This window comes from Trichosurus vulpecula, chromosome 2, assembly GCF_011100635.1.
Source record: "Trichosurus vulpecula isolate mTriVul1 chromosome 2, mTriVul1.pri, whole genome shotgun sequence".
NCBI classification, from domain to species: domain Eukaryota; kingdom Metazoa; phylum Chordata; class Mammalia; order Diprotodontia; family Phalangeridae; genus Trichosurus; species Trichosurus vulpecula.
In genome coordinates this window covers 61780828-61806938 of record NC_050574.1, presented here as the reverse complement: position 1 = coordinate 61806938, position 26111 = coordinate 61780828, and the positions used below count along the sequence as shown (strand labels likewise).

The 26111-nt window shown below is 42.9% G+C and overlaps 1 protein-coding gene across 3 annotated transcripts in view; it reads right to left on the bottom strand.

Moving 5' to 3' along the window:
• Positions 1-9038, bottom strand: part of WDTC1 (WD and tetratricopeptide repeats 1) — a 62058-nt gene extending 53020 nt beyond the window's left edge. The window contains exons 1-3 of one of the 3 annotated variants that reach the window (XM_036745139.1): positions 8729-9013; positions 5556-5599; positions 100-247 (exon numbers count right to left, since the gene is read on the bottom strand). In XM_036745139.1, coding sequence (XP_036601034.1) covers positions 100-207 — 108 coding nt within the window. In that variant the 5' untranslated portion in view covers positions 208-247; positions 5556-5599; positions 8729-9013. Of the gene's footprint in view, positions 1-99; positions 248-5555; positions 5619-8728 lie in introns of those variants that run through there. The other 2 variants (XM_036745140.1, XM_036745138.1) reach the window with 2 other exon arrangements.
• Between the last annotated feature and the right edge of the window lie 17073 nt (positions 9039-26111).

Below are 26111 nucleotides of genomic sequence, written 5' to 3'. Positions count from 1 at the left end.
CTGACGTTCCTTTCAACCCCAACATCTTGTGGCTCTAGAGGGTAAGGGGCTGGACGCAGTCCCCCAGACTCTGAGACCCAGCGATCTTGAGCCGCTTACCTTTATCTGCCTACGAATGAGGTCTCTAGTTATGTTGACTTTTGCCATCTTCTCAAAATGGGGTAGGAAAAGGGAGGCTCTAGAAGGATCTTCTGTACCCCCAAGCATTCCAGCCAAGCCCAGGACCAGGGGGCACACATGTAATTACCTGAAAAGAAAAAAAATCATCATCAAATATTGGCCAGGGGGGAAAGTATGTGGATGTGGGTGTGTGGGGTGTGTTCATGCGTGTGGGTGTCAGAATCCTTCTCTGTCCCTTACACAACACACTAGCTGATGACCTGTTGTCTAAATAGAGCCTTGCCCCTCATACATTGGATGAGCCCCATTCCAGGGTTACTGAAGAAGCTCAGGAATGGGGGTGGACAGCAATAACTAATTAACTCTATTAAGAAAAGGATGAAATGCTAAAGGGGCTATGTATTTCACCAGAAATATAATTCACAGGGTGTTTCAAAAGTCTTAGTGAAGTTTTAAGCTATTAAAGTTGAATTTCTAACTCTAGTTCTAGTTTTGGGTTGGTCTTTTGGGAGGGGAGGGCAGCTTTCAGCATATTTCTAGTGCTTAGCATAATGCCTGGTACATAGTAGATGCTTAACTTCTGCTGGATGGATAGCTCCAGTATTTGCCCCTTAGCTCATTTCCTCCAAGCTTCTCTAACCCCAGCCAAAGCAGCAGGATGGCTAGGAGCAGCCACCATCCTTTCCATTGCTAAATTCCTTCGACTGGTTCTAAGACTCCAGACAGATACATTACATGCTTTCACGCTACTCCTCAGCATCAACAAGCACATGCGTAAAGAAAGGTTTTCCTAGCTCTTCTTCTCCCTCAGGGTACAGGGTATCCAAGATTCCCCCCCACCCAATTATAGGCCATATAATCAGAAATCATGTGTATGTGTGAAGGCTACATATATTTTTCACGATGCAATTAAGAGTTGACCCAAGATGGCCTGCAAAATGCCAGGGGGCAATCATTACCCAACAGGGACAGTGGGCAGGTAGACAGATCCTGCTAGCCTACTACTTCTTGTATGCTAAGTGGATAAAGAAAGAGGGAGAGAAAAGGAGGAAGGAGGGAAGGGGAAGGGGGAGGGAGGGAGAGGGAGGAAGAGAGGAGGAAGGAGGGGGAGAGAAAGAGAGAGAGAAAAAGAAAGAGAGAGAGAAAGAGTGTGTGTGAGTGTGTGTGTGTGTATAAAAATCTTAGCAGCATCTAGCCAGCAGGACCCATGTACCTACAATATAGATTTATTCTCTTATTTTATTAGGCACATAGGAGGTATTCATTTTTCCATGTGCCATGTAGTTCTCACTCAGTCCTATGTTAAACACCTTAGTAAACCCATAAATGGGCAGGGAGAGCTTTGTCTGAGTATTCAGAAGGACACTAGGTGCAGCCTGTTAGCCAATGAGATCTCTGAGGTGTAAGAGAAAGAGCACAAGGATGGGAGAGCGAACACCTGTGTTTTCTTCTTCGTACCACTGAAAAAATGACCTTGAGCCAGTTGCACCCCTTCCCACCGGTCTCAGGAGTTGGACTAGATGCTCCCTTAAGGTCCTTTCCTTGGTTCTAAGAGTTCATGATTCCATTCTCATGAATTAACCAACGAGCACTTATTACGAACTCACCATGTGCCAGGCACTGTGCAATGACAATAAAAAGGTCACTAACATGTCTACTGCTGCTCTCCCCACTACAAACGCCAAAGGAAGGAACAAAAAGCATCCCAAGATGCTCCAGGCCTTCCCACTTCTTCGGGTTGGAAGGGAAGTTTCAAATGAAAATGGTAACTCAAATGATTAGCAGAAGCCAAGTGCTGTCCAAGTGCATCTACTGTTTTGGCCTGTAATGCCAAAGTCAAAAGTCTGTACCATCACCCAAATCAATAGATTTTCAATCCCTGTTTCAGGAACAAGGTAACTGTTGAGTTTTTCGGAGCAATAATTGTTGAGGTATCACACTGACAAGCTACCCCAGGTCTCCATGCTATGGAAGAAGTGGCAGAGATTTAGCCTCAAGGAGTTTACACTCTAACGGAGGAGACAACACACAAATAACTATGTAAGATATATGCTGCATAAACGGAAGGCAATCTAAGAGAAGGCCCTATCAGCATCACAGATCAGGAAAGCATGCTTGCCTGGTGGAAGGTGGGATTTGAGCTGAGGCTTAAAGAAAGCCAAGGAAGAGATTAGGCAGAGGTGAGGAGGGAGTGCACTTTAAGCACGGGGGACAGCCAAGGCAAATGTGTGGAGTCAGAAGATGAAGCACCACGTGCTGGGACTGGCAAGGAGGCCAGTGTAGCTGGATCATAGTGTACATGGAGAAGAGTTCAAGGAGAATGGAAAGGTAGGAAGCAGTGTGGCTGTCAAAAACTTTAAATGCAAAAGAGAGGATTTTTTTATCTGATCCTTGAAATAATATGGAGCTGCTTGAGTTCTTGTGTTTTAGGAAAATCTCTCTGGCAGTTAAGTGGAGGCTGGACTGGAATGGGGAGAAACCTGAAGCAGAGAGACCAACGGGAAGTGTCCAAGGTGAGAGGAGATGGAAGGCGTCAACTAAGGCGGTGGCCATGCACTTAGAAAGGAGAAAAGAGGAGATGTTGCGAAGTCAGACACAGGATCTAGCTACGTGAAGTCCACAGGCCACCAGCAAAGCCTCCACCTTCCCTCCCATTTTTCCCCACTAGGTCTATGATCCTAAGTGAGGCTGCCATTCCCAACAGGCCCTTCCATTTCCTGCCTTTTCTTACATGATTCTCTATGCCTAGAATGCTATTTCCCAAATTCCATGATATCTCCTTTGGCCTTCCTAAACATGTTTCAAGACCCAACTCAACTCAGATGCTACTTTTCCACGAAACCTTCACTAACCCAATAGTCAGAACTTATCTTTGTTCCTGGTTCTCATATAGAACTCTGTACTTCTTTTCGAGGTACATGAAGTCTATTTTGTATGTGTGAAGCATTTTCCCTTTTATATATTTCACAAGCAAAGAATCATCTCATCCAAGTCCCCTTCTAGCACTAAGATTTTATAATCTAGTTTTAAGTCATGCTTCACATAAAGTGGCATATAACTACTAAGGTAACTGAACCTTATGTGCTAGGAATCAAATTCTACCAAGGAGTTCTGGGGAAGCTACAAGGGAGGTACAGCTGGACAACTAAGGAAAAGGAGGAGGACTGTGGTGGACTGCAAGCTCAGACACACAAATGCCATCTTTGGCTGTATTTACCAGCACTATGTCCAAAGTAAAATGGATTAATAATCCTTCCACCCTGGTAGACCACATCTGGAGTACAATGTTCCGGAGGTCACATTTTAGGAATGACTTTAACAAAATGGGGGCCCTCTGGACAGGGTAACCAGGAGGTGAGAAGCTTATAAACTGTGCCATAGGAGAGCTGGTTGAAAGAGCTGGTTATGTTTAGCCTAGGAAAGAGAATATGCAAGGCTGATATGAGAGCTGTCTTACAAAGTATTCTGGATGGGCTGTCATTTGGGAAAAAGTCAATTTGCTCTGCTACGCTCCGGGCAGCAAAAGGAGAAACAATGGGAAGAGATTGGTAGGTCTGGGTTTGACATAAGGAAGAACTTTCCAAAGATGAAAGCTTTCCAAAATAATGGGCTGTTTCAAGCTGAGGCCAGATAAGTGCCAGGAGGGGAGGACTTATTTTCTTATTCAGGTACAGGTTAAACTAATGACCTGGACGGTCCCTTCCAATTTTGAGACTATGTCATTTTACATGAGACTGTCTTATTTGCAAAGGATCCACACAGAGTTTTCACGTCACTTTTAAGGCTACCAATCCATCTCAGTCAATGGTAAGCTTTTCCTTTGTTTAGGATCATCTATTCTAAGAAATACTTTTATTTTCTAAAGAATTTTTGATAAAAGCCAATCAATGTTGTCTCAGCCCTGAAATTTTTCATTGTGATTATTTAATTTTTAAGGTGCTTTCCTCTTTCCAAGAATTTTTCCTTGAGGTTCTCAGCATTTTTATTCTGAATTATCAATGCAGTTTCTCCACCCTCCCCACTCTCTTCACTCCTTAATTACCTGGAAGTAAAAGGAGGCGATAGAGAGAAATGGATGTTTATTGAATAACTTTATCTTTTCTTACCACATTTAAGACTGCCTGCTCTTGGACCTTGCTTCACATTGTGGCGGGATCTGGAATGGTCTTGGTTAAGGTGCCACTCATAGAAGCTTTTGAAACAAGTGACTGGGAAGTTCCAGAGTTGAAATTTCATCCTCTGAACACAGACATGATGGCAGAGGGACCTGGAAAAATCAAGGGACCAGACACAGAAGCCCCTTCTTTTATACTGGCCCTGCCATAGCAAGAGAGAACTGCTGGGACCTGAATAGCTCAGCATCAACCAAAACAGCAGGTCAATGATGTCCTACAAGCAACAAGTCCCTGTCAGCCGAGCAGAAAGCTGGGTTTAGACTGACTCAGAAAATGACAGACAGGAAGACAAAGACCTCAGCAGAGCCCTGATGTGGCCCTCTCCCACTCCCCACGGGGAATGGGGCACCATAACTCCTACCATAGTTCAGTGCTATTCTTGGCACTAGCACTGTCCTGTCAGGGCTCCAAATGAGGTGTCCTCAGTCCTGGAACAACAAGAAGTTGCCCTCCATCTAATGGGAGCCCTGGTAATCCAAACTCTCAGGTGCTCTTTCTTAAGTTTCAGAGGTATTATCCAAAACAGAATTCCCATCTCAAACTATCTCTGACTTCCCTTTAGAGGAAAACTGCACCAATCTGTTAAGTTCTGCTCTTTTCTTTTTAAAGGCACATAAAGAAACAAAACCAGGAGGGAACCTATTGCAACTGCCCTTCCAAGAGTGTCTTGAGATAAGGATTTCCTTTGCCTAGGTCCTCCTACACACATTTGGGACACTCCCACTTACTTGACATGTTCTAGGGCTATATTCAGCCCTAAAGTTTTTAAGCTATTAGTCACTAATGCCACAAAACCCAATGTAGAGTTTACAGCTATTACTAATAGCACAAAATGGGCTCTGAAACTCAAGAACCCGGGACAAATCAGGAGTTGTCCCCTCATCTCCCCGCCATGCCATAGAGTGAACCAATACTCTTCTTTCCCCAAGCCTGCCTTAAAGGGGTCTCCATTTTATATCTAGCATCCCTCAAAATATCCTTAAATACCCACAGCTTAGTCAAAGGTAGCAAATGTCCTGTTAATAGTTTTAAAATTCAGCAACTGGATATCCCATAGCAGCAGCACCTAAGCTTCTAGACTAGACAGAAGGTGGCAAGAGTTAAGAAGAACATATTCTAATCAGGAGTTCTCAAGTGATCAAAAGCAACAGCTTAAAGAAACAGGGGTCATTTGAGAAAGCAGAGAAGGAAGGCAGGGTGTGGACAAACTATTCAACTGGTCAACATTAGAGGAAAGTGCGACATCGAGACTCTTCCTACCTGAGCCTCACTGACGATGCACGATGTTCCTGTTCTCCAATGTTCTATTCCACAACAGAATCATTTTTAAGTTTAGAAAGAAGAAAAGGAAAAACAATGTTTAGAGTTTAAAACATCAATCCTTAGCTTTGGACTTGCTTCTGCAGATGGGTACCCAAAGTACTAAAGACCCTCAATAGCCAGAGGGACTCAAGCATAACTTCCAGATGCCTCTGTATGAAACAGCCCTATACAAAAGCAGTCCAACTTTTAATGAACCCCTGCTAAGAGCTTCCCATAGCAATAAACATTGGTGTCTTCTGACACGTTTAGAAGCAAGGTTAGAAAAGCAGAGGTGCTAAAAGTCACCATAATCAACACAATAATAAGATTATCGTTAACTAGAGCTTATGCGATACCTTAATGTTTGAAAATTGCTTTTATCTAAACAACCTTAGGAAGTAGGCAATTCAAATACCTGCTCCCTAATTTTATAGATGAGGAAACAGAAGCTGGGAGACGTAAATGATTTGCCCTTGATCACGGAGAACTATGAGGGCTCGAGGAAGAATTTGAATCCAAGATTCCTGACTCCAAGTCCATCATGCTACTCGATAAGCCATGCTGCTGATATACATCTTATTCTGGATTACCCCAAGCCAGGTCTATGCTATTAGGCACAGGATGGCAGCAAGTGAAGGTAAAAAAAAAAGTAGTCATTTAGTTAGTCAAATGTCTATAGGTTCAGCTCTGTATAATGCTTCAAGAGGAACTCAGGTTAACCTTACTGCTCCTACAGAAGTCAAACAAAATTGCTCACTCTGAAATAACCCCAGAATCAAAGTATCTGGCGCCAAAAATGGTGACTTTTTCCTCACAAATCTTATACAATGTTTAACATTAAGGGCCAGCAAGAACCAGTTAATCCATGGTAAATTAAAGAGAGTCTAGCTATTAAATCTAAAAACTATAGGTCTAATCTGAACTCTATTAGGAATCAGGAGTCCTGGGATCTAATCTTGACTTTCCTAACTCACTTCCCCCTCCTTGAATTTCACTCCTCTGTAAAATTAATGAGTTGGGGCTAGGTAGTTTCCAAAGTCCTCATGGGTTCTAACAGTGTGATTTTGAAGAATCACACAAATAATGAAATAACATAGTTGGATTTGATGTAGCCACAAAGATTTCTTCCCCATCATCTTAATGACTTGCTGCATTAGCCAGCTGAGAGACATAACAAAAGAGGAAAGAAAGGTGTGACCCGGTTAGGGTTACTGGGTTCTACCTGTTTGAATGTCCAGATCCCCAAGAGATTTTTGTAATGGTTTTACGGATCAAGGTGGGGATCACTGACCAATGTTTTCCTTTGCTCTAGATTTCAGGCCTTGTATACATGGGAGACCAATCTATCTCTCCAGTTCCACCCTGTTGGACTATGCCACCTGGTGCAGACATTCACCACTCCCAAAAGGCAAGAGCATTTCAAACTCCTGACACAAAGAAGTTTGTTTTTTTTTTTAAACAAAGTTGAACACTATTGCACAAGAGGTCAAAAAGAGAAAAGTATTCTAGAGAAAACATCAGAGTCCCCCAAATCAAGCCCTAAGCCTCTCATGCAGAGGTTCCTGTAAGGTGCCAGAAGACAAGGTTTGACAAGTGAAACTGCAAGCTAGACCAAGGGCCAGACCAGCAATGTCCAAGCACATCCAAAGGAACAGGCAAGAGGGGACCATTAGGCTGCTTCAGAAAAAAGAACTGGAATTAGCTGGCTTTCTCCCTCTGTGAAGTAACTGTCCCTCATATTGTTTTAACTGACATCTGAATAATGTATTCACACATAAAAGGTGACTTTGTCACTGGCCAGCATTGGGCTGGGGGCATACCTGGGCAGTTTAGTTCAGCGTCACAGAAGTACAATCAAAGGGAACTTCTGTTGAACTTGAGCGTGCGCGTGCGCACACAGACAGAGGAAACAGAAGGGGTCAGGTCAGTGTGGCAGCCCTCCCAGCATTTCCACCTGCCCCCTCTTCCTGAGCTCTGTGCCAGATCAGATGTCAAACAAAAACTCTGCCCAATGTCTCGTGATTGTGGGACTTCCACCACTCTCTCAGCTCTGTCTCCTTCTCCAGTCTCCCAAAGAAAGTCTCCAAAACTCCAAAGCCATAGGTTCCCCAGATTCCCAGCTCCTGTGTAGGTCTATTCAGCTAACCCAGGGAAAGAGTAATTTAAAAAAAAAATATTTCCCCTTCAATCTTCTCAGGTCAATAAACTTTTATTAGGTGCCTAGAATGGGTAAGGCCTGCTCACCTTTTAAAACCTCCCTTCTTGGAGCCAATGTCCTCCCTACACCTGTCCTCAGTTCTAGCATACCCTTTTCCACACACAAAGTTCATTTCTTCCTTCCCACAAATTCCCTCTTCTTTCCCATAGTTCCCATCTGGGTCCTACCGACCCCTCACCTCTCCCAAAGTCCCACTCTGGGCCCCAAGGACCCTCACTTCTCCCAAAGTCCTTCCTCTTTTTGCCAGGGTCCCCTCTGCTCCCCCAAGTCTCCCCTCTACCCTCCAAAGTGTCCCTTTCTAGTTGATAAGGGCCTCCTTTCTCTCTCAAAGTTCTCCCTTTGGTTACCAGGCTCGCTCTCTCTCTTAAGTCCCCCCTCTGATTGCCAGGGTCCCCTCTGCTTCCCAAAGTCCCCCCTTCTAGTTGCTAAGGTCTCCCTCAGCTCCTCAAATTCTCACTCTGGTTACCAGTCTCTCTCTCTCTGCTCCCCCAAAGTCCCCCTTGTGGTTGCCAGGGTCCCCTCTGTTTCCCCGGAGTCTCCCCTGTAGTCCCCAAAGTCCCCCCTTCTAGTTGCTAAGATCTCTCTCTGCTCCCCCAAAGTTCTCCCTCTGGTTACCAGGCTCTCTCTCTGCTCCCTCAAGTCTGCCCTGTGGTTGCCAGGGTCCCCTCGCTTCCCCGGAGTCTCCCCTGTACTCCCCAAAGTCCCCCCTTCTAGTTGCTAAGGTCTCCTTCTGCTCCCCGAAAGTTCTCCCTCTGGTTACCAGGCTCTCTCCGCTCCCCCAAGTCCCCAAGCCCTCGCTCTCCGCTCGGACTCTGGGGGTGTCCGGTGGGGGGGGGGGCGTCTCCTCTCCCCTGCCTCACCCCCAGGCCTCCGTCCAGCCCGGGCCGGGGCCGGGGGAGCGGGCCGGGCTTACCTGTCAGGCCTCGTCCCGGAGCAAGGCAGCGAGCGGTCGGTGCAACTTCAGGAGCCCATGTCGGCGCGGCGGGGGGCAGCGACCGGGCCAGCCCCGTCCGGAGGCAGCGGGCAGCCCGTCGTCCAGTCAGTCCGTCCGCCCGTGGCTCGCTCGCTCGGCCGGTCCGCCGCGTTAAGCCCTTCCCATGCTCCCCGCGGCCAGCCCGGCTGGGGCTGCGGGCCCCCGGCCCAGCACCCACTCCCACCGTCCGTCTCCCTCACACACACTCACACGCGCGCACACACACGCGAGCCCGCCCGCCCTCACCCCCGCACACACACGCACTCCCCTCCCTCTCCTCGTCTCCTTCCCTTCCCTTCCCTTCCCTTCCCTCCTCCTCTGTTTATCTCCGCCAGCTGTCTGGGGACCCGGGCGAAGCCGCGCAGCGCGCCTGCGCCACGCCGTCTGCGCCCCCGCCCTGCGCTTCCCCGCCGGCGCCTACGCTACGCCGACAGCGGGCGACCGCTTGCAGAATGGCGGAGGCCCCTCGCCCCGGTCAACGTCTGCCGGGGGCGCCCACTAACCTGCTAGTGGGAGGGAGCGACCCTCGCCAGGCCGCGGCCAATGGGCTTCGGCGCCCGCTGAGGGGTATGGGCGGAGGGGAGGGGGAAGCGGGAGGCGCCCGAAGGGCATGCCGGGACTCGTAGTTTTTCCGCCTCCCCCGGGCTCTCGGGACTCTCGCGGGCTGCCCAGCCACCTCCGTTTGCGTTAGCGACACCTAGGGGTCTGCCCCGGCCGCCACCCAGAGAGGTCCCAGCGAGTCCCTCCCGCCTCCGCGGTCGGGAACCTTCTAACGTGTTTGGTTTAGCGCAGCCAGCATTTCTTGAGCCCCTGCGGTGCGCTGAGCTCTGCGCTACGGGCTGGAAGAGATACAAAGTTTCGAGAAGAGCTATTCACCAAGTGCCACCCATCCCTCCCGATTGTTTTCCAAGTGCCCACAGTGACCTGCTCTTGTTTGGTTTTGCAGCCGTCTGTTCCTTTTCACTAACTCCACGCAACCCAAGGGTTCCAGGCCACGGGAGCTGCAGAAAAACTTTTCAAGGAGTTAGTCAACAAGCATTTATTAAGCGCCATTATGTGTCACTCTGCTAAGCTCTGGGGATAAAGGTAAAAGACAGTCCCGGTTCTTGAGTTCACAGTTTAGTGGGGGAACACAACATGCTAAAATCTGGGTACAAACAAGCTAGATGCGGAAGAAATTGGAGATAGCAACAGAGAGAAGGCACTAGAATTAAAGGGGGCCGGCAAAGGCTTCCTGTAGAAGGTGAGATGTCAGCTGGGAAGCCTGAGAAGTTAGGAGGCGGATGGGGAGAGAAAGTTCCAAGCACGGAGGACAGTCGGTGAAAATGCCTGGAGCTGGAAGGTGGAGTCTTGTTCCACGAACAGCAAGGAGATCAGTGTCCCTGGATAGCAGACAACGTGGGGTTAGGGTGTAAGAAGAAAGTAGACTGCAAAGGGAGGGAGGGGCCGGGTGATGGAAGACTTTACAAGTCAAAAGGAGGAAGCTTGTCCTGCTTGGCCCTAGAGGGCAAGAATTAGGAGCAACGCATCTGCGACAATAATGATTAAATCCATAGCAAAGAGGAATGGGCTGCCTAGGGAAGTAAGTGGTTCTCCCCTCCAGGAGGGTCTCAAAACAAGTGACCTTTTGTGACCAACAATGGAGTAGAAGGGATCATCTTTCAGAAATGGGTTGGATTAAAAGCTGTCGGAAGCCCCTTTCAACTGTGAGAATCTGTGATTCCTTTCCAGCTTTTTAGGTGGCTGCTGAAATAACATTTTCCTCACCCTTTGTCGTTTGTCTTTCGGTTCTCTAAGAGGACCATGATATCAGGAAGGTGATGCCTTGACGTGGGAGTGAATTGGACTTAGGGGAGGGAGGGCTGTACAAAGTCGCCATCCTCACTGTTCTCCTCTGGAGTCATCTGGGTCCAGTGGCAAGATATAGAAAAGGAAGACTGGCGATGGTCCTGGATACAGTGGGACACCTTGGCCTTTTTCCCTTACCCTTTACAAGGAGGGTGAAAAGAGGGAAAATAATAAAAAAAGGATGGATCCCAGTTTAAATCTCCATCCTATACATTTAGCCAGAATTGAATCCAACTCTGGTCCATATTATCTTGGTGGCTTTGGGCAAGTCACTTAATATATCAGTTTCTTCACCTGTTAAAAAAAGGGTGGGGGAGAGTTGGATTAGATCCTTCCATCCTTAAATCCTAGGATGATGATGATAGTAAGGATAGCTAATATTTGTATCATCCATTAAAGTTTGGAAAATGTACATCCATAATCTCATTTTAGGTATGAGCTAGTCCTGAAGTGGGTGATGGAGAGGGGGATAAGAGAATAAGGCATCACTCACAATTCGACAAGTACTGAATTTGGAGTCAGAGGACTCAGCTTTGATTCTTCCTTCTGTAACTTGATTACCAAACTGTGTAACCTTCTACAAGTTACTTAAAATTCTCTGGGCTCTGGTTTTCTTGTTCTGATAGAATGTAAGCCACTTGAGAGCAGGGATTGTCTAAGTTTTTTCTTTGTATCCCTGGCACCTAGAATAGAGCAGGATTAAATAAATAAATGTTTGTGACTGATTGATTGTGAAATGAGATGGACTACATGACTTTCAAAATCCCTTTCAGTTACTTAAACTGTGATCCTGTGAGACTGCCCCTTGAGGGACACTCAAGTCTGTTGGGAAGACTTGTCCCTTGAATTTGGGGAAACTCAACCCATGTCCTTCGATATAGACAATATTTCTTCAGTCAGTCAATAAACATTTGTTGTTGTTGTTCAGTTGTGTCTGACTCTTCATGACCTCATGGACCGTAGCACCCCAGACCCTTCTGTCCTCCACTATCTCTTAAAGTCTGTCCAAGTTCATGTTCGTTGATTCCATGATGCTATCTATCCATCTCATTCTCTTCCGTCCCCTCTTTTTTTTGCCTTCAGTCTTTTCCAACATCAGGGTCTTTTCCAATAAGTCCTGTTTTCTCATTATGTGGCCAAAGTATTTAAGCTTCAGCTTCAGTATTTGACCTTCCAGTGAATAGTCTGAATTAATTTCTTTAAGTATCGACTGATTTGATCTCCTTGCTTTCCAAGGGACTCTGAAAAGTCTTCTCCAGCATCACAATTTGAAAGCATGGATTCTGTGGCACTCAGCTTTCCTTATAGTCCAACTCTCACAGCCATACATTGCTAATGGGAAAACCATAGCTTTGACTACATTTATTAAGCACCTACTATATGTTAGACACTGTGCTAAGTGCTAGGGATACAAATATAAAAAAGAAAGAGAGTCTCTGCCCTCAAGGAGCTTATTATCTAATGGGGGAAGACAGCACACAGGAAAAAGCTGAAAAAAGGGGTAGAGATACTCAGCACAGGGAACAGTGGAAAGTCAAGTCCAAAATGAGTGTAGCCAGGTGGGAAATAAGATGTCTGTCCTATCCTTTCTTCTTAATGAAGGAGTTTATGGATCCACCCTCCAATCAGAGGGGCAGAGAGTATTCGTGAACAGAAGAATAAACATTCATACCTACTATGTGCCAAGCACTGTGTGTGGTGCTTTTTATAAATATAATCTTGTTTTATCCTCACAATAATCCTGTAAGGTAGGTGTTATTAGGGTCCCTGTTTTACAATTGAGGAAACTGAGGAAGACAGAGGTTAAATAGCTTGCCCAGGGCAATCGGCCATATTTGAACTCAGGTCTTCCTGACACCACACCTAGTGTTCTATAGACTGTGCCAAAAGCTGCCTCCATGAGATTTGAGTAACAAGGCTGATTAGATCTTGCAAGTTGATGAGATTTACCAATGATGGATTTACTAGGTGGAAAAGGCAAAGTAGCCCAAATTGACTGAAGCTGGGTGAGAAATTATTCAGTGGTTCTAAAAAGACTCCATATATACCAAAATACTTATGTAGCACTCTTTGTAGTAGCAAAGAATTGGAAACAAAGTAGGTATGGTACGCTCCGGTTATGGAATGGTTTAACAAGTCGTGGTACGTGAATGTAATGGGATATTAACTGTGCTTTCGGAAACAATGAATATGATGAACACAGAGGAGCCTGGGAAGACATATAACTTGATAGAAAGAAGCGGATCAGGAAAACAACATGACTACGTAGAAAGAACAAGGAAACAATTGAAATTGAATGCTGTAAAATTAGAATTCCTACAATAGCACCACTGAGATCAATTACCTCCCATTGACCTTGTATGTATATTGTATGTATAGAATTCTTTAAGTGTTGTCTCCCTTGTTAGACTATGTGCTTCCTTAGGTTTTTGCCTCTCTTTACATCTTCAAAGGGGAAGGAAATGGCAAACCACTCCAATATTTTGCCAAGAAAACCCTAAATGGGGTCACAAAGAGTCAGATGAGACTGAAGCAACTCAGCAACAAGACAACATCTTCCACATTGAACACTTAATAAATGCTTGTTGATTGATTGACTGACTAACTGTTATTGTCTAGGCAGTGGGGAAAGGAATATAATGAATAAAATGATCCCTACTAGGAAGGAGCTAAAAAGCATCTCCCTCCCTTCCTGGCAGGCACTTGGCACTATGGGTGTGGAACTCTAGCTATGTGTTGATGTATTGGTTTTGTTGAACTGGTTTTTCTCCCTATTTTTTATTTTGTTATGAGAGATAGCTTTGTTATAAGAGAGGGCAAGGGGGAACAGATACATTAAATTAGGTGATAGGAAAATAAAAACATTGTGTGCCTGCCAATGGTCTACTCAGAAACCTGGGATTTACATCCTTTTATGGAGTTGTCATGACCTGTTGTTGTTTGTTTCTCCTGCAGTAAAGAATCAATTTATGTATTTTTTCTCCTAAGGATCATGGGATAGATAAAGAGAATAGAGGCAGCTAAGTGGCTCAGTGCCAGAAGACCTGAGTTCAAATGTGATCTTAGACATTTACTAGCTGTGTGACCCTGGGCAATCACTTTACCCTGTCTGCCTCAGTTACCTCCTCTATAAAAATGAACTGGAGAAGGAAATGACAAACCACTCCAGTATCTTTGCCAAGAAAACCCAATAGGGTCATGAGAAGTCGGACACCACCAAAATGACTGAACATACAAGGAGTACACACAGCAGTGAGCTCATAAACCCACTGAAACAAAAAAAAAAAGGCAGGTTGGTGAAGTACAAGAAATTGACTCCAGAATCACAGGACCTGGGTTCAAATTGTACCTCTAACAATTAGTAGTTTGTATGATCTTGAGCAGGTCACTTAGCAACCTCACTCGGCCCTAATTTCCCCTTTGTGTATCAGGGGCCCTCCCATCAACCATGTGTGGTGATGTGCCTGTGTTCTGGCCCTTTACTAAAAGACAGACATGATTGTCCATATGCTTCTGATTGGTCCTGGCTCCCTGTGACTGGAGGGACTATGTTGAAGATGTTTGGCAACTGATTCAGGAGCCAACCCCCCAGCAGGAAAGAGGGGCTGTGGAAAAAGCCTTTTTCTCTTGATAAGCCGGCATTCCTGTGGGACACACTTCAACCTTAGACTTCCAGCAAAGGGAGGAAAGAATCTCTCTCCCTCCCTCCTTCCTTCCCTCCCTGCCTCCCTCCTACTCCTCCCCTCCAAGAGCCATGGCAGCCTGCAGTAAGCACAAGGCAATGGTAATGAACAGGTGCTTTCCTAGGTGAGCCTGACATAGGACCTCAAGCCCCTGGCTGCCTCTTCTGCTTTGTGTTGCTTCCTTTGAACACAGGTCCCCAAAAGTAATCCTGGGAGATGAATGTGTCCAACCTTGGTTAAGAGGGCTAGGCTTTCTGATCCAGGGTTGGTTGATGCCTCTTGCAGTTCCACCCTTCTCAAGTAGAGGTTGACCTCTTCCAGGAGAGTAATATAGTTGAAAAGACTAAGAAAGTCCAAGTCATACCTGAATGGCTAAAATAGAAGGAATTTGTCAGTTGCTCAGATAGGAAAAATCTATAGTGAATGTGAAATATTCCACAAGGCTCCTGGGAGTTTTTAACTCCTAGGGAGAGTATGATACAGGCAATAGGTTATTGGTTCATGTTTTAAGTATTTGCTATTGAGAACTTTTGAGTATCCAGGTATTAAACATTTCTTTTGTGATGGAGGAAATAGAAAACTATCCCATACATGATATTTACAATTTTGTAGAGTGAATAACTTTCAAGAAAAGACTCTGTCAATCCTCTTAAGGATGATCATATACTACTCTCCTGTGTCTAATGGTGTTCACTTTCATTACCTTCATTACCTTACCATGAAGAAGAGAGGAATGAACTATATGCTTTTTTCCCAGAACCAATGGCCCCTCCCACATGAAGAATAGACCCAATTAACTGAGCTTGTACCTGTGCCCCTTGCTGTCTTTTCTGCCCTGTGTTTCCTGTCCTAAGGGACTGAATATTATTCTCCAGTCCAGCTGGACATATCTAAACTTGGACATGTCCTTATATGTTTAAGGGGTTTAGAGGTCAATGACACTATTGAGTGGAGCAACACAGGGAGTCTCTACATCTAAGAAAATGACCACTTGCAGAAGACATGGACCCAGAGTTGTTTAAACAGTGCAAAGCCAAGGTGAAATATGAAATTCCTATTAGTTAGGCCTACAGATTGCTTTATGTTCTGATGAGATTCAATTATCAGTCTCCCAAAAGATTGCAACAATAGTTAAAGTTAAGTTACTGAAACCTTATTCAAGTTGTTCTGTCAACACGTGCTGTATCTTTGTATCATTTCTTTTGTGCATAGGAAATAAATACCCATCCTATACCTGATTTACATTGTACATTGAATACCTTTTTATTCTCCTCCCTCTTTGAGGATAACTACATGTGAACCAAAACTTAACCCAGGGTGGGAGTTTAATAAGCTGTATCATGTGAAAACAGAGAACCTAATCCTCTCATTAGAATTCAGACTCCCCAAGGCTGAACCTGGTTGTACCTCATTCAGCAGAAGAGACCTCTAGGATGGAGGAATGGGTGTAGTGTCACTACCCCGTGGGTACAACAATGATTCTTTAAAACCATTAAATTGGAAGCTCCTTGACAACAGAAACTGTCTTTTACCTTTCTTTGTAGCACAGTGCCTGGCATATAGCTAACTTATGGACTGCCTGGCTTTTTATCATTGCATTCAGGTCTCAAAACTTTGATTTAGAATTGTATCAAGAAATTAGAATCCATTCCAGTTTCTTCCCATTTCCAGACAAAGGAACTGAGTTCTGGAGAAGAAAAGTAACTTGATCCAGGACATATAAGCAGTAAACTGACTGAGATTTGAATTCAAACCCTTTGGTTCCAAATGCATTAGTCTTTCCTAATTGGTCTTTCGTTCTTCTCCTACTTGCCTCCTGATTTTACTATATATATCTTTTGCTTCCTTAATTCTTAGGCAGTCAGTGCTCTCTTTGCCTTCTCAATGTCTCCCAGATAAGGTGAGGGTCTTTTTTTTTTTTTTGGAGAAATTTTTCAAAATTCCCCCCTTCTCCCCAGAGAGCCATCTGTTATAGCAAGGAATTTTTTAAGAAAAAAAAAATCAGCAAAACCTAACAAGACGTTGAAAAAAAATCTGACTTTATACGATATGTTCCATGCCAGGAGAGTCTCCTGTTCATGGGGTAGAAGGTGTCTGGAGAAATTTTGTTTAAAAGGACTCCCTCTCCCCACATTCATAGCTTTGTCGGAAAAAAGAAAAACAAGTATTTCTTTTCTTAGTCTTTCATTGCTTTCTGAAAGTGTTTAATTTTGTTCTGTTGGGTTAGTTTACATACTAAATACCCAGCTTACCTTTCGGTTAAGAAAGACTAACTCAAATTCTTCCTTTTGTTGAATATTCAATTATTTTCCTTGATGCTTAGGCCTTAGGTTTGTAGGATCTGTTAATTTTGGGGTATCAGTTGGTCTTCTTTTCAGAAGATCACATTTTAATTTCTCCTTTGATTTCTTATAAACAAAGAATAGTCCTGTATCTTTGGAAAGTGAAAAGGTTTTTTTCCCCCTTGGTTCGTTTGATGTTGCAATTTTAAAGTTTAACTATGTTGTTTCTTGGTGAGTAAAACTTGTTCTTTTCTTCTGTTTGGGGTGTGTAGCATTCTGTGGTTTCCCTTGATCTTTCTTTGCTACCTGCTTTCAATAATTTTGTGAAATTTTCCTGTATGATTTCCTGCCTTAGGGTATTTGGATCTCTAGTTCCTCTTCTCACCAAAACTTTGAGTATTTGTGAATAGACATTTGGAATGCTGTCTCCTTTCTTAGAAACTACTGACTCTTTTCTTGGATTTGATTTCCTGTGAACTACTGGATGTTTCAACTGTTGCTCTTCCTTTGTGGTAGCTATAGTCTATCATATTTAGCTTGAGAAAGAAATGTGATTTTTTTTCTTCTTTTAAAAATAATTGTACATTATTTTAATATTCACTTAAATTTTTTTGATTTTTCATTTCTCTTCTTCTCCCCATTGGGAAGGCAAGCAGTATATCAATTATACATGTGAAGTCATGCAAAACAGATTTCCATATTAGTCATGTTGCAAAATAAATAGCAAGAAAAGTAAACTAAAAAAGTACACTTCATTTTGCACTCAGAGTTCATTCAGTTCTTTGAGAGATAAATATACCTTTCAGTGTTAAATTACACTGCCATTAGATTAGAATCTACCTGCTGCAAGAAGCCCCTGTTGGTACTTTTTAACCTTAGCAATTTCTCTCCTAGATGATCTCAAATTTATCCTCAAATATACCTTGTTTATACATAGTTATTTAGATGTTGCATCCCTCATTAGACTGGAAGTTTCTTAAGAGCAGGGATTTTTTTATACCTAGCACCTAGCATAGTGCCTGGCACATAATAAATGTTTAATAAATACTTATTGACTTTACTTGGCAGATAGTGCCTGGGCAGGTTGCTGTGCAGTAGCAGCTGCCAAACTGGACCAAGCAGACCACTCAGCTGGGTTTGGTGTATCTGCTAGATGGCTAAGTTGTTGGTCTTGTACTCTAACAGACAATGGCCCCAACTGGGGCATTTTCTTCAGCAAGAGTGTTGGCACATTTTCTTTAAGTGGGGTATTAAAAAACTCTTTCAGCTAAGGCAATGACTGTTTGAAAGCTTCTTTTTGGTCAGATCTAAGGTGGGAGAAGGCTTGCCTTTTTTGATAGACTCACCTTGGCTCAAAAGCCCCTTCCCTTCAGGAAGTATTCCATGTTGTTGCCTTAGGGTGATTAGTTTCTGTTCAGTCCTTTCAACTTACCTTACTCCTTGGGGTGGGGTGGGATGGGTGGTGTAAGAGGTGTTCAGAGAAGAAAGTACCCATCCTGAACAGGGCTTTTCAGGGTTACTCATCTACCTTTGGTGTCCAATTAGTCACCTCTCACCTATGGCTCCAGGAAGCTGTAGTGTAAGCAGTGGCCACACCCCTATAAAACTTATCTTAGTAGATGGGCTAAACCAGGCCTAAGACCTTGGTGACTTAGGGGAATGTTTACCTCAAGCATGTGAAGACTTCCTACCTACGTTCCCAGCAGAATGGGTAGATGAGAATAATTTGTCCCAACAGCCATGAAGGTAGCTGAAGCAGGTACCATGGAGCATTTAAAGATTGGTTAGACATTGAAGATGCCAAGGTCACCCATAGCATCCTGGGCCATCCCCAGTCATCCTGACTTATGTCTTGCAACAAGACTTTGATGACTTTGGAAGAGAGTGAGGCTGAAGACTTTGTGCAACTCTGCCTCACTTAAACTCTATTCTCCCAAGTAACGACATCACCCCATGATGTCATTGGTCCTCTTTGAAAAGGAAGGACCAGAACTACTACTCCTTAGGTAATCTCATTTAGATAAGTGCCTGGGGACAAAGGTATGAATGCAGTCTGTGCCCAGAAGGCACTTCATTTCTAGCTGGCCTCTTCAAATGCAATTAAGGTATTCATGCCTGCCACACTTTCTAGGGTGAGTGGTGTCTATTTTTCTTTGGAAGGCTTTCCTCTTCACTTTTCAAAGTCTGTCTTTTAGCCTCTGCATGCTTTCAGTCCTTGCTGAAATCTCACAGGGCACCAAAATCCCATATACCATATTTCCCCAAGCATAGGACGCACACTTTTTCGAAAATTTTGGAGTCTAAAAACTGGGTACATCTTATACAGTGGTTGTAGATGTTTTTTACTTGCATTTCCCACTTTTTCGAGCTTGTTGTCTTTGCGCTCATTGTTTCGCATTTATTACCAGTATATTAGGTTATGTTTTGCCACGTTCTGCCCAGAAATGGCTCAGAAAAGATTTTTGTACAGTGCTGAATTCAAGTTAAAAGTAATCCAGTTTGCAAAAGTGAATGGAAATCATGCTGCTGAACGTAAGTTTGGTCCTCCTCCAACTGAGAAAACAATCCAGGACTTGCTCTAGGAAGAAGAAACCCTACTGAAAACGCCATAGCTGAAGGCCATGAGAGGCAAGTCAGCAAAATGTCCTGATTTAGAGAGGGAATTGATGATATGGATTAAAGAGCAAAGGGAAGCTGGAATTCCTGTGTCCACAAAGATGGTTCAGCATGAGGCAAGAAGAATTGCTGATGAAAAAGAAGTTACTGTGTAATACAAGGAAAATTAGGAAGCCCTGAGAAACCCCTAGCTACTGACAAGCACCCCCAGAAAGAATGGACTCAGATATCTTTGGCATTTAGCAAACCCCCTGGGACTCCATGACTCCACCAAGGAATGTCAATAGATAGGACCATCCCACTGAAGGATAACCTGGCAGACCCTTTCTAGCAGATATCCCTGGGGCTCCCTGACTCCACCAAGGAATGTAAATGAGATTATCCCACTAGTATGATAACCTGACTGAATCTTTTGATCAGCCAGGACCTTTGTTCCTGTTCCCCCCACTCTGTACCCCCATATCCTATATAAGCCAAGCTATCACCCCAACACATTGCCATTGATTTGTGGTGCCGTACCCCAATGGCCGCTGGCTAATAAATTCTCCACTTAAAACTTATACTCTATGGTGTGTCTCGCTCGCTTCTGGTACAACAACTGATTTCAAAGGAGGACACAATTGGTGCTTCACATTCATGAAATAGAATGGACTAAGCATACATACACACACCAGACTAGCCCAAAAGATGCCTGAAAGCTATGAGCAGATGAATAAAACTTGAGTTCAATAACTTTATGTAATACATTTTTTTTTCAAATTTCGGGCCTGAAAATTAAGGTGCATCTTATACATGGGGAAATACGGTAGGTAATCCTATCCATCTTCCATCTAGTTTCATTGTAGCTTTTGATTAGATTTGGAAAACACCTGCAAATACATTTTAACCAGCCTTATTCATTTTTAAAAATTAAATACAAAAGTAAGCATTTTCATATACACCACAAAACACAAATTAAGATTCACCTATTTCCCCAAAATAGGGATTAGTTTTCCCTAAAGGGCAACAAAGCTGTGCTGGAACTTGATTGGTCCCTGCCTACCTTGGTTACCTAAGGGCATAAAGAGTCTCACTTGTATGGAGTCAGGGTCACTTGGGCTTGGTGGATATTTGAAGACCATCCTGTGAATCAAAATACTGTGCCTGGTGATTATAGGGAAATAGAGGGGAGGGACAAATCTGTAAAAGCCAAGTGTCCCTGTAACCTTTTTCAATATCCTTGCTGCGTCAGGGCAAAGTCAACCTCCCTTTTTAAACTGTCCAATAAGCAGCTAAATGTACCTCATTTAATCCCCCAAATGAATTTAAACTAGCAGGGTATTGGTATTAGTTCTGTCCTTAATATTTGCTTCTTTATATAAATTCTCTATAGTGGATCCAACCAATGTGTCGGGGAGCAGCAATGGTTTTCCTCTAATTCTTTAAATGTTCTGTGAACACTAGTGTAACATCTGGGCTGCCCATAATTTATCCTTCACCCTTGCCACCATTTCCTTTCTCAATCACACATGTTCTTCATGATGTCCTTTTCTGCACACAAGTCACTGTGGACAGGCAAACTAGTACCAACTACTTTCCCTTTCCCTGTGTCTTTCCAATGGAAATCATGGGATTTCATGATTTTTAGGCATGTATCATCACCAGGAGAATCATATTCTTAAAAAAACCAAACAGATTTTGGCTATAGGAAACAGCTTAGGATCATTCAGTGAGAATGCTGCATAAGGTTCCATATGTGATTGAGTCAGCTTTCTCCCTCTTATTCAATTCTGGGCATAGCTCGTTGTCCCCAATATTCAGGAACTGATGGACTAACTCAACGGGCTGCCCATTCAACTTCATTCTATGGTCTGGATAGTTTCCATTTTTCATCCACTTTTTTTTTTCCTTCCTGATGTGAATGGTTAGTGCTCTCTTTTGCAGTATCAGTGATTTTACTAGTGAGATTTTATAATGTTCCAGCATTTGATGCGATCAGCACAATATGATTGAGAAAGAATAGCATCCGGGGGCAGCTAGGTGGTTCAGTGGACAGAGCACTGGCCCTGGAGTCAGGAAGATCTGAGTTCACATCTGGCATCAGACACTTGATAATTATTAGCTGTGTGACCTTGGGGAAGTCACTTAACACCAATTGCCTTGAAAAAGAAAAAAATAACAGAATAACATCTGGAAGACCTTATGGCTATTTGGACTTTGTGTATCTTTTTTCATCTTGCTTAGTGCTGATACTCAGAGGATTCTTGAACAAAGCAGTCATTTTTGTCATAGTATCTTGCATAATTTTAACATATGCATCAGAGACACCTTGGATGAGGAGTCTTTAAGGCTGCATTTGGTTCTGCTAAGTCAAGAACTTTTTTGTTATCGTCATCCATCATGCCTGGAGTGATGCCCCTCCTCTGCTTCATCTACTGACCACACTTGTGATGTCACTGGTCCTCTTTGAGAATGAAGGATGGACAACAACAACAAGGGTTCTGCCTGACCTCCCTACACACAGAGAACTTCCAGAGCAGGTGATGTGAGTTAAACCTTGTCACACTTATTTCTTACATACATGTCTCACTACTATTCTGGTCTAAGGTTAAGCCTACTCCTCCCATGGATGCTGTGTGTATTTGTGGAAAGGAGTGAACCAAGTTCTTAAGAGAAGGTTTTGTACTAATTATCTTAACTGTGTTAACAGAGAGGACTAGTAGCTTACTTCTGGGGACCCCACCTGCCAAGTCGAACAGAAGTTGGGAAATGCTGCTATTATTTTTCTTCCTCCTTCTTTTTCTTGCTGGGAAATTTTACTTTTGTCCTATGTAGTTTTCATTCTTGAGTTCTTGAAATATAGCTCTGAAAAACAGGCTTTTAAAAAGCTCATTGGGGGCAGCTAGATGGTGCATTGAGTAGAGCACTGGCCCTGGAGTCAGGAGGACCTGAGTTCAAATTCGGACTCAGACACTTGACACATGTACTAGCTGTGTGACCTTGGGCAAGTCACTTAACCCCAATTGCCCTGCCAAAAAACCAAAAACAAACAAAAAGCTCATTGTATTTAAATGCAGCTACTTGACATACCTTTTAACCCATCATTCTGGCTTTCATTGAATGGCTAATAATAGGCCCAGCCCAAACCTCTGTGGCTCATCATTTAGGTTCTGATGGTTTATTAAGCCATCAGAGATTCCCAAAGTGGGCCATATCACCCCGCTATGGGGTACTAGAATGATGGGGGGGGGCTCAGTAGTAACCTTGGGTGCAATTGGGAAGTGTTGAATAAAAATAAGAGGGTGGTGGAAGCATAAGAAAAGAAGAGAATTTTGAAAAACTGTTCATACATATTTCATCTGTTGTGTAATAAAGTAGTAGTGATAACAGTATTTTCCAAATAAAAACATGAAATACAAGTTATAACTGATCAGTGGTCAAGTCTACCTACAAGTCTTAATAAGCAAGTGTTGGCAGGTGACCATGTCCCAAATTGTCGGGAATTCTAGCATGTATCGACAAGAATATGTTCATGTAATGACTTGTTTGAAATATGATGCTATACAGTTACATGAAGCAATATTGTGTCATCAAAATTTCAATGCAGGAAAAAACACAAATTTATAATAAATCATTAAATTCAAGATGTATCTTTTTTTGAAATGACACAATTTAAGAAAACCCACACATTAAAGGGTTAAAGATTTCCAAGGTGGTGCTGAATAATTTTTTTTTAAGGGGGTGGTAGGCCAAATAAGTTTGGGAACCTCTGGCTTAGAATGAGCAATGGTTTTCTGTTCTGGCCAGAAACTCTGAAGGTCTTCCCTTCCCAGATTAACATCTTTGGGATGGTAAATTGAGCCATCTCATCTCAGTTTTTACCTATCCCTTAGTTATTGAACGGACATGGTTTCAGACTAACTGAAACTTAGGAAAGACCTTAATTTAAGAAAGGCCATCCTGGGCTATCACCATCTTCTTGACCTTTATCTGGCCATCTTGACTTCAATAACCCTGGACAAGAAAGTAAGGCTTTTCATAGTTCTGCCTCACTCAAATCTAGTTCAGGTCCAAGTCAAGATATCACACCCATGGCTTGTGGCTTGTGGCTTGTGATGTCATTGGTCCTCTTGGATGATGGACAATCAACAACAACAACAAAGGACCTCCTTGGCTTCCTTTTAAGTCCCAACTAAAATCCCACCTTCTACAGGAAGCCTTCCCCAACTCTTCTTAATTTGAGTGCTCTCATCATTAATTATCTCCTGTTCATCCTATACACAGCTTGCTTTGTACATAGTTGTTTATATATTGTCTCCCCGGATTGGAAGATCCTTGATTGTCTTTTGTCTCTTTATATATCACCAGTGATTAGGACAGTGATTGGCATTTAATAGGCTCTTAATAAATGTGTATTGATTTGTGAGGCAATGAAGGGAACAATATGAGAGTTACTCTTGGTTAAAAGGTTGGGTACTACCTTACTCCATTTCCTTTAAGAAAAATCTTATTGTCTTTGACAATAGCCCAGCTTTCCGAGGGGCTTTTCCCAGGAGTCTGGATAAAGTTCTAAAAAAAAAAAAGTATTGCACTATTTCTTAATATGTTCTGTTTTATTAAAAAGAAAGGGTTTTTTTTTAACTGTTTCCATGTTGTGAAGTTGTGGTCTGCTATAGAAACTCATCTCTCTCTACCTGTTCTCTTCTCATATTTTAATCAGACTTATCCTCAAGGTGCACAAAGACCATTCTCATAAATCTTTTACAGACATGAGAAACTCACTATCTGAATCAGGAGTTGCTTATGTTTTCTCAGTTGCCTTTTTTAAATGAGAAATTTTTTATTCTGAATTTAATCAACTCCAAAAAAGAGAACATTTCCACATACAAAGTGGAACAGAAGCAGACAAATGTATGTGGTTACAAATCTCTATTACCTGCAGTTTGCTTTATTTTTAAAATTATGTATGTGTGGATGTGTGTATCTATCTATCTATCCATATCCAACTATCTATCTATCTATCTATCTATCTATCTATCTATCTATCTATCTGTATTTTTGTCAAAATGTGTCTTCAAAGGTGTCCTCTCCTCTTCCTCCTCCTCTACCACCACCACTAACATCCAGCCTTTGAGGGTTGTCTAACCTGTAACTTGACAAATCTTCCAGTGCCTCCTATCTACTAGACTAGAGACTTGTCTTAGCTGCTTACTTCTCTTTTACTAAATTGTAAGGAATGGGCATGGGGGTGTTTGTTTCTGTTCTGAGGTGTTTGTTCTCAGTTTCAGGTGCAGGAGGTGATCCTTATGGGCCTTGGAGACCTTGGAGCCAGGATTGCAGGCAGAGTGGTACAGGCAGCAGACTAGTGTGGATGCTCTGAGAAACCAGAGTGCCTCATACTCAATCCCTAGGGGGTACTTTAGACTTCGGACTTGGACTGTGCTCTGATAGGAACTGAGCTAGGCTATGAATTAATCCCGTTCTCTTGCCCAGACACTGAAATGGTGGTGGTCTGGAAGTGGGGAAAAGGATCATGCCTCCTAGGTATTGCGGGGAGTCAGTATGTTTATTTGTGGTTTTACCTTTTGAAGTAAATATTCCTTTGTAAAAGTTCCTGTGTTACAGAAGAAAAACATACTCCTTGTAACAAACGAGTAGAATCAAGCAAAACAAATCCTCTCATTGGTTACCTCGAAAAATGTATATATCTTTTTTTGTACTTTGACCTTGTACTTCACCTCTCTGTCAATGTCATGCTTCATCATCAGTCCTCTAAAGTTGTCATTAGTCATGGCATTGATCAAAGTTCTTAAGTCATTAAAAACAAAAATGTTGTGTTTCTCCACGTTATTGCTATATAAATTGGCTTCCTGGTTCTGCTCACTCCCCTTTGCATCTGTTCATACAAGACTTCCCAGGATTCTTTGAAACTGTTCCTTTTGTCATTTTTTACAGCTCTATAATATTTCAGTTGCTTTCTAAAAAAAGTAAAAGTATCATTGATCGTCTTTTCCATTCTTTTGAAATTTTTCCCTTTACAGAGACATTTTGAAAAATGGATTCTTGAGTGCTTTCAAAATTATGTTGCCTATAGTACTCATTTCTTCTATTTGGTTTGGTTATATTCGGCTTCTCTTTCTCACCTGGTTTTCTTTAACTTCCATGGATATTACTTTTTCCTTTCTTTTTTGAAAATTAAAACTCTCACTGAAAACTTAATATTGATATTTCTACTTCTTCACTTAGTACACTGGTTACCCAGGTAGTAGATTCCAAATCTCCTGGCTCTACTTTCAGCATAAATAAGACTATATCACTATAGAAACAGTGGTAAATCTTTTCTATTGTCTCCTTTCCACATTTACCTGTAAATGCTTGCCTTTAAACATGAGGGTGTGGACGATATAGTTTCCAAGGTCTCTCCCAACTCTAAATCCTGTATCACTCTGGCTAGTAGGATGATCTGGCTTGGTTGAATATCACATCAGGGACAATATGTCTTCTTCAACTCCTATCCATGCTTTTTCCTTTTGTGTATGTGATACGATATTGCTCATCACCACCCACCCTCCTCCATAATGCTTTGCAAATGATGTTATATTCTAAACCAATATTGTTCACAGAGTCTCCGATTTTGAAGGGATTGTAGCGGCTCCCTAGTCTCCTGGATCTAAACAGGAATCCCCTTTATCAATATACTCAGACACTTGACACCTACCAGCTGTGTGATCCTGGGTAAGTCACTTAACCCTGATTGCCTAGCAAAAAAACAAAAACAAAAACCCATACCCAAGTGGTCATTCAGCTTTGCTTGTGTGAGCCTTTGTTGTGGCTTATTTCTGCCTTTTTTTTTTTTTTGGACACACAGAGAAGACAGTATATCACCGTGTTCAGTATCCAGCAAGGGAGCTTCAT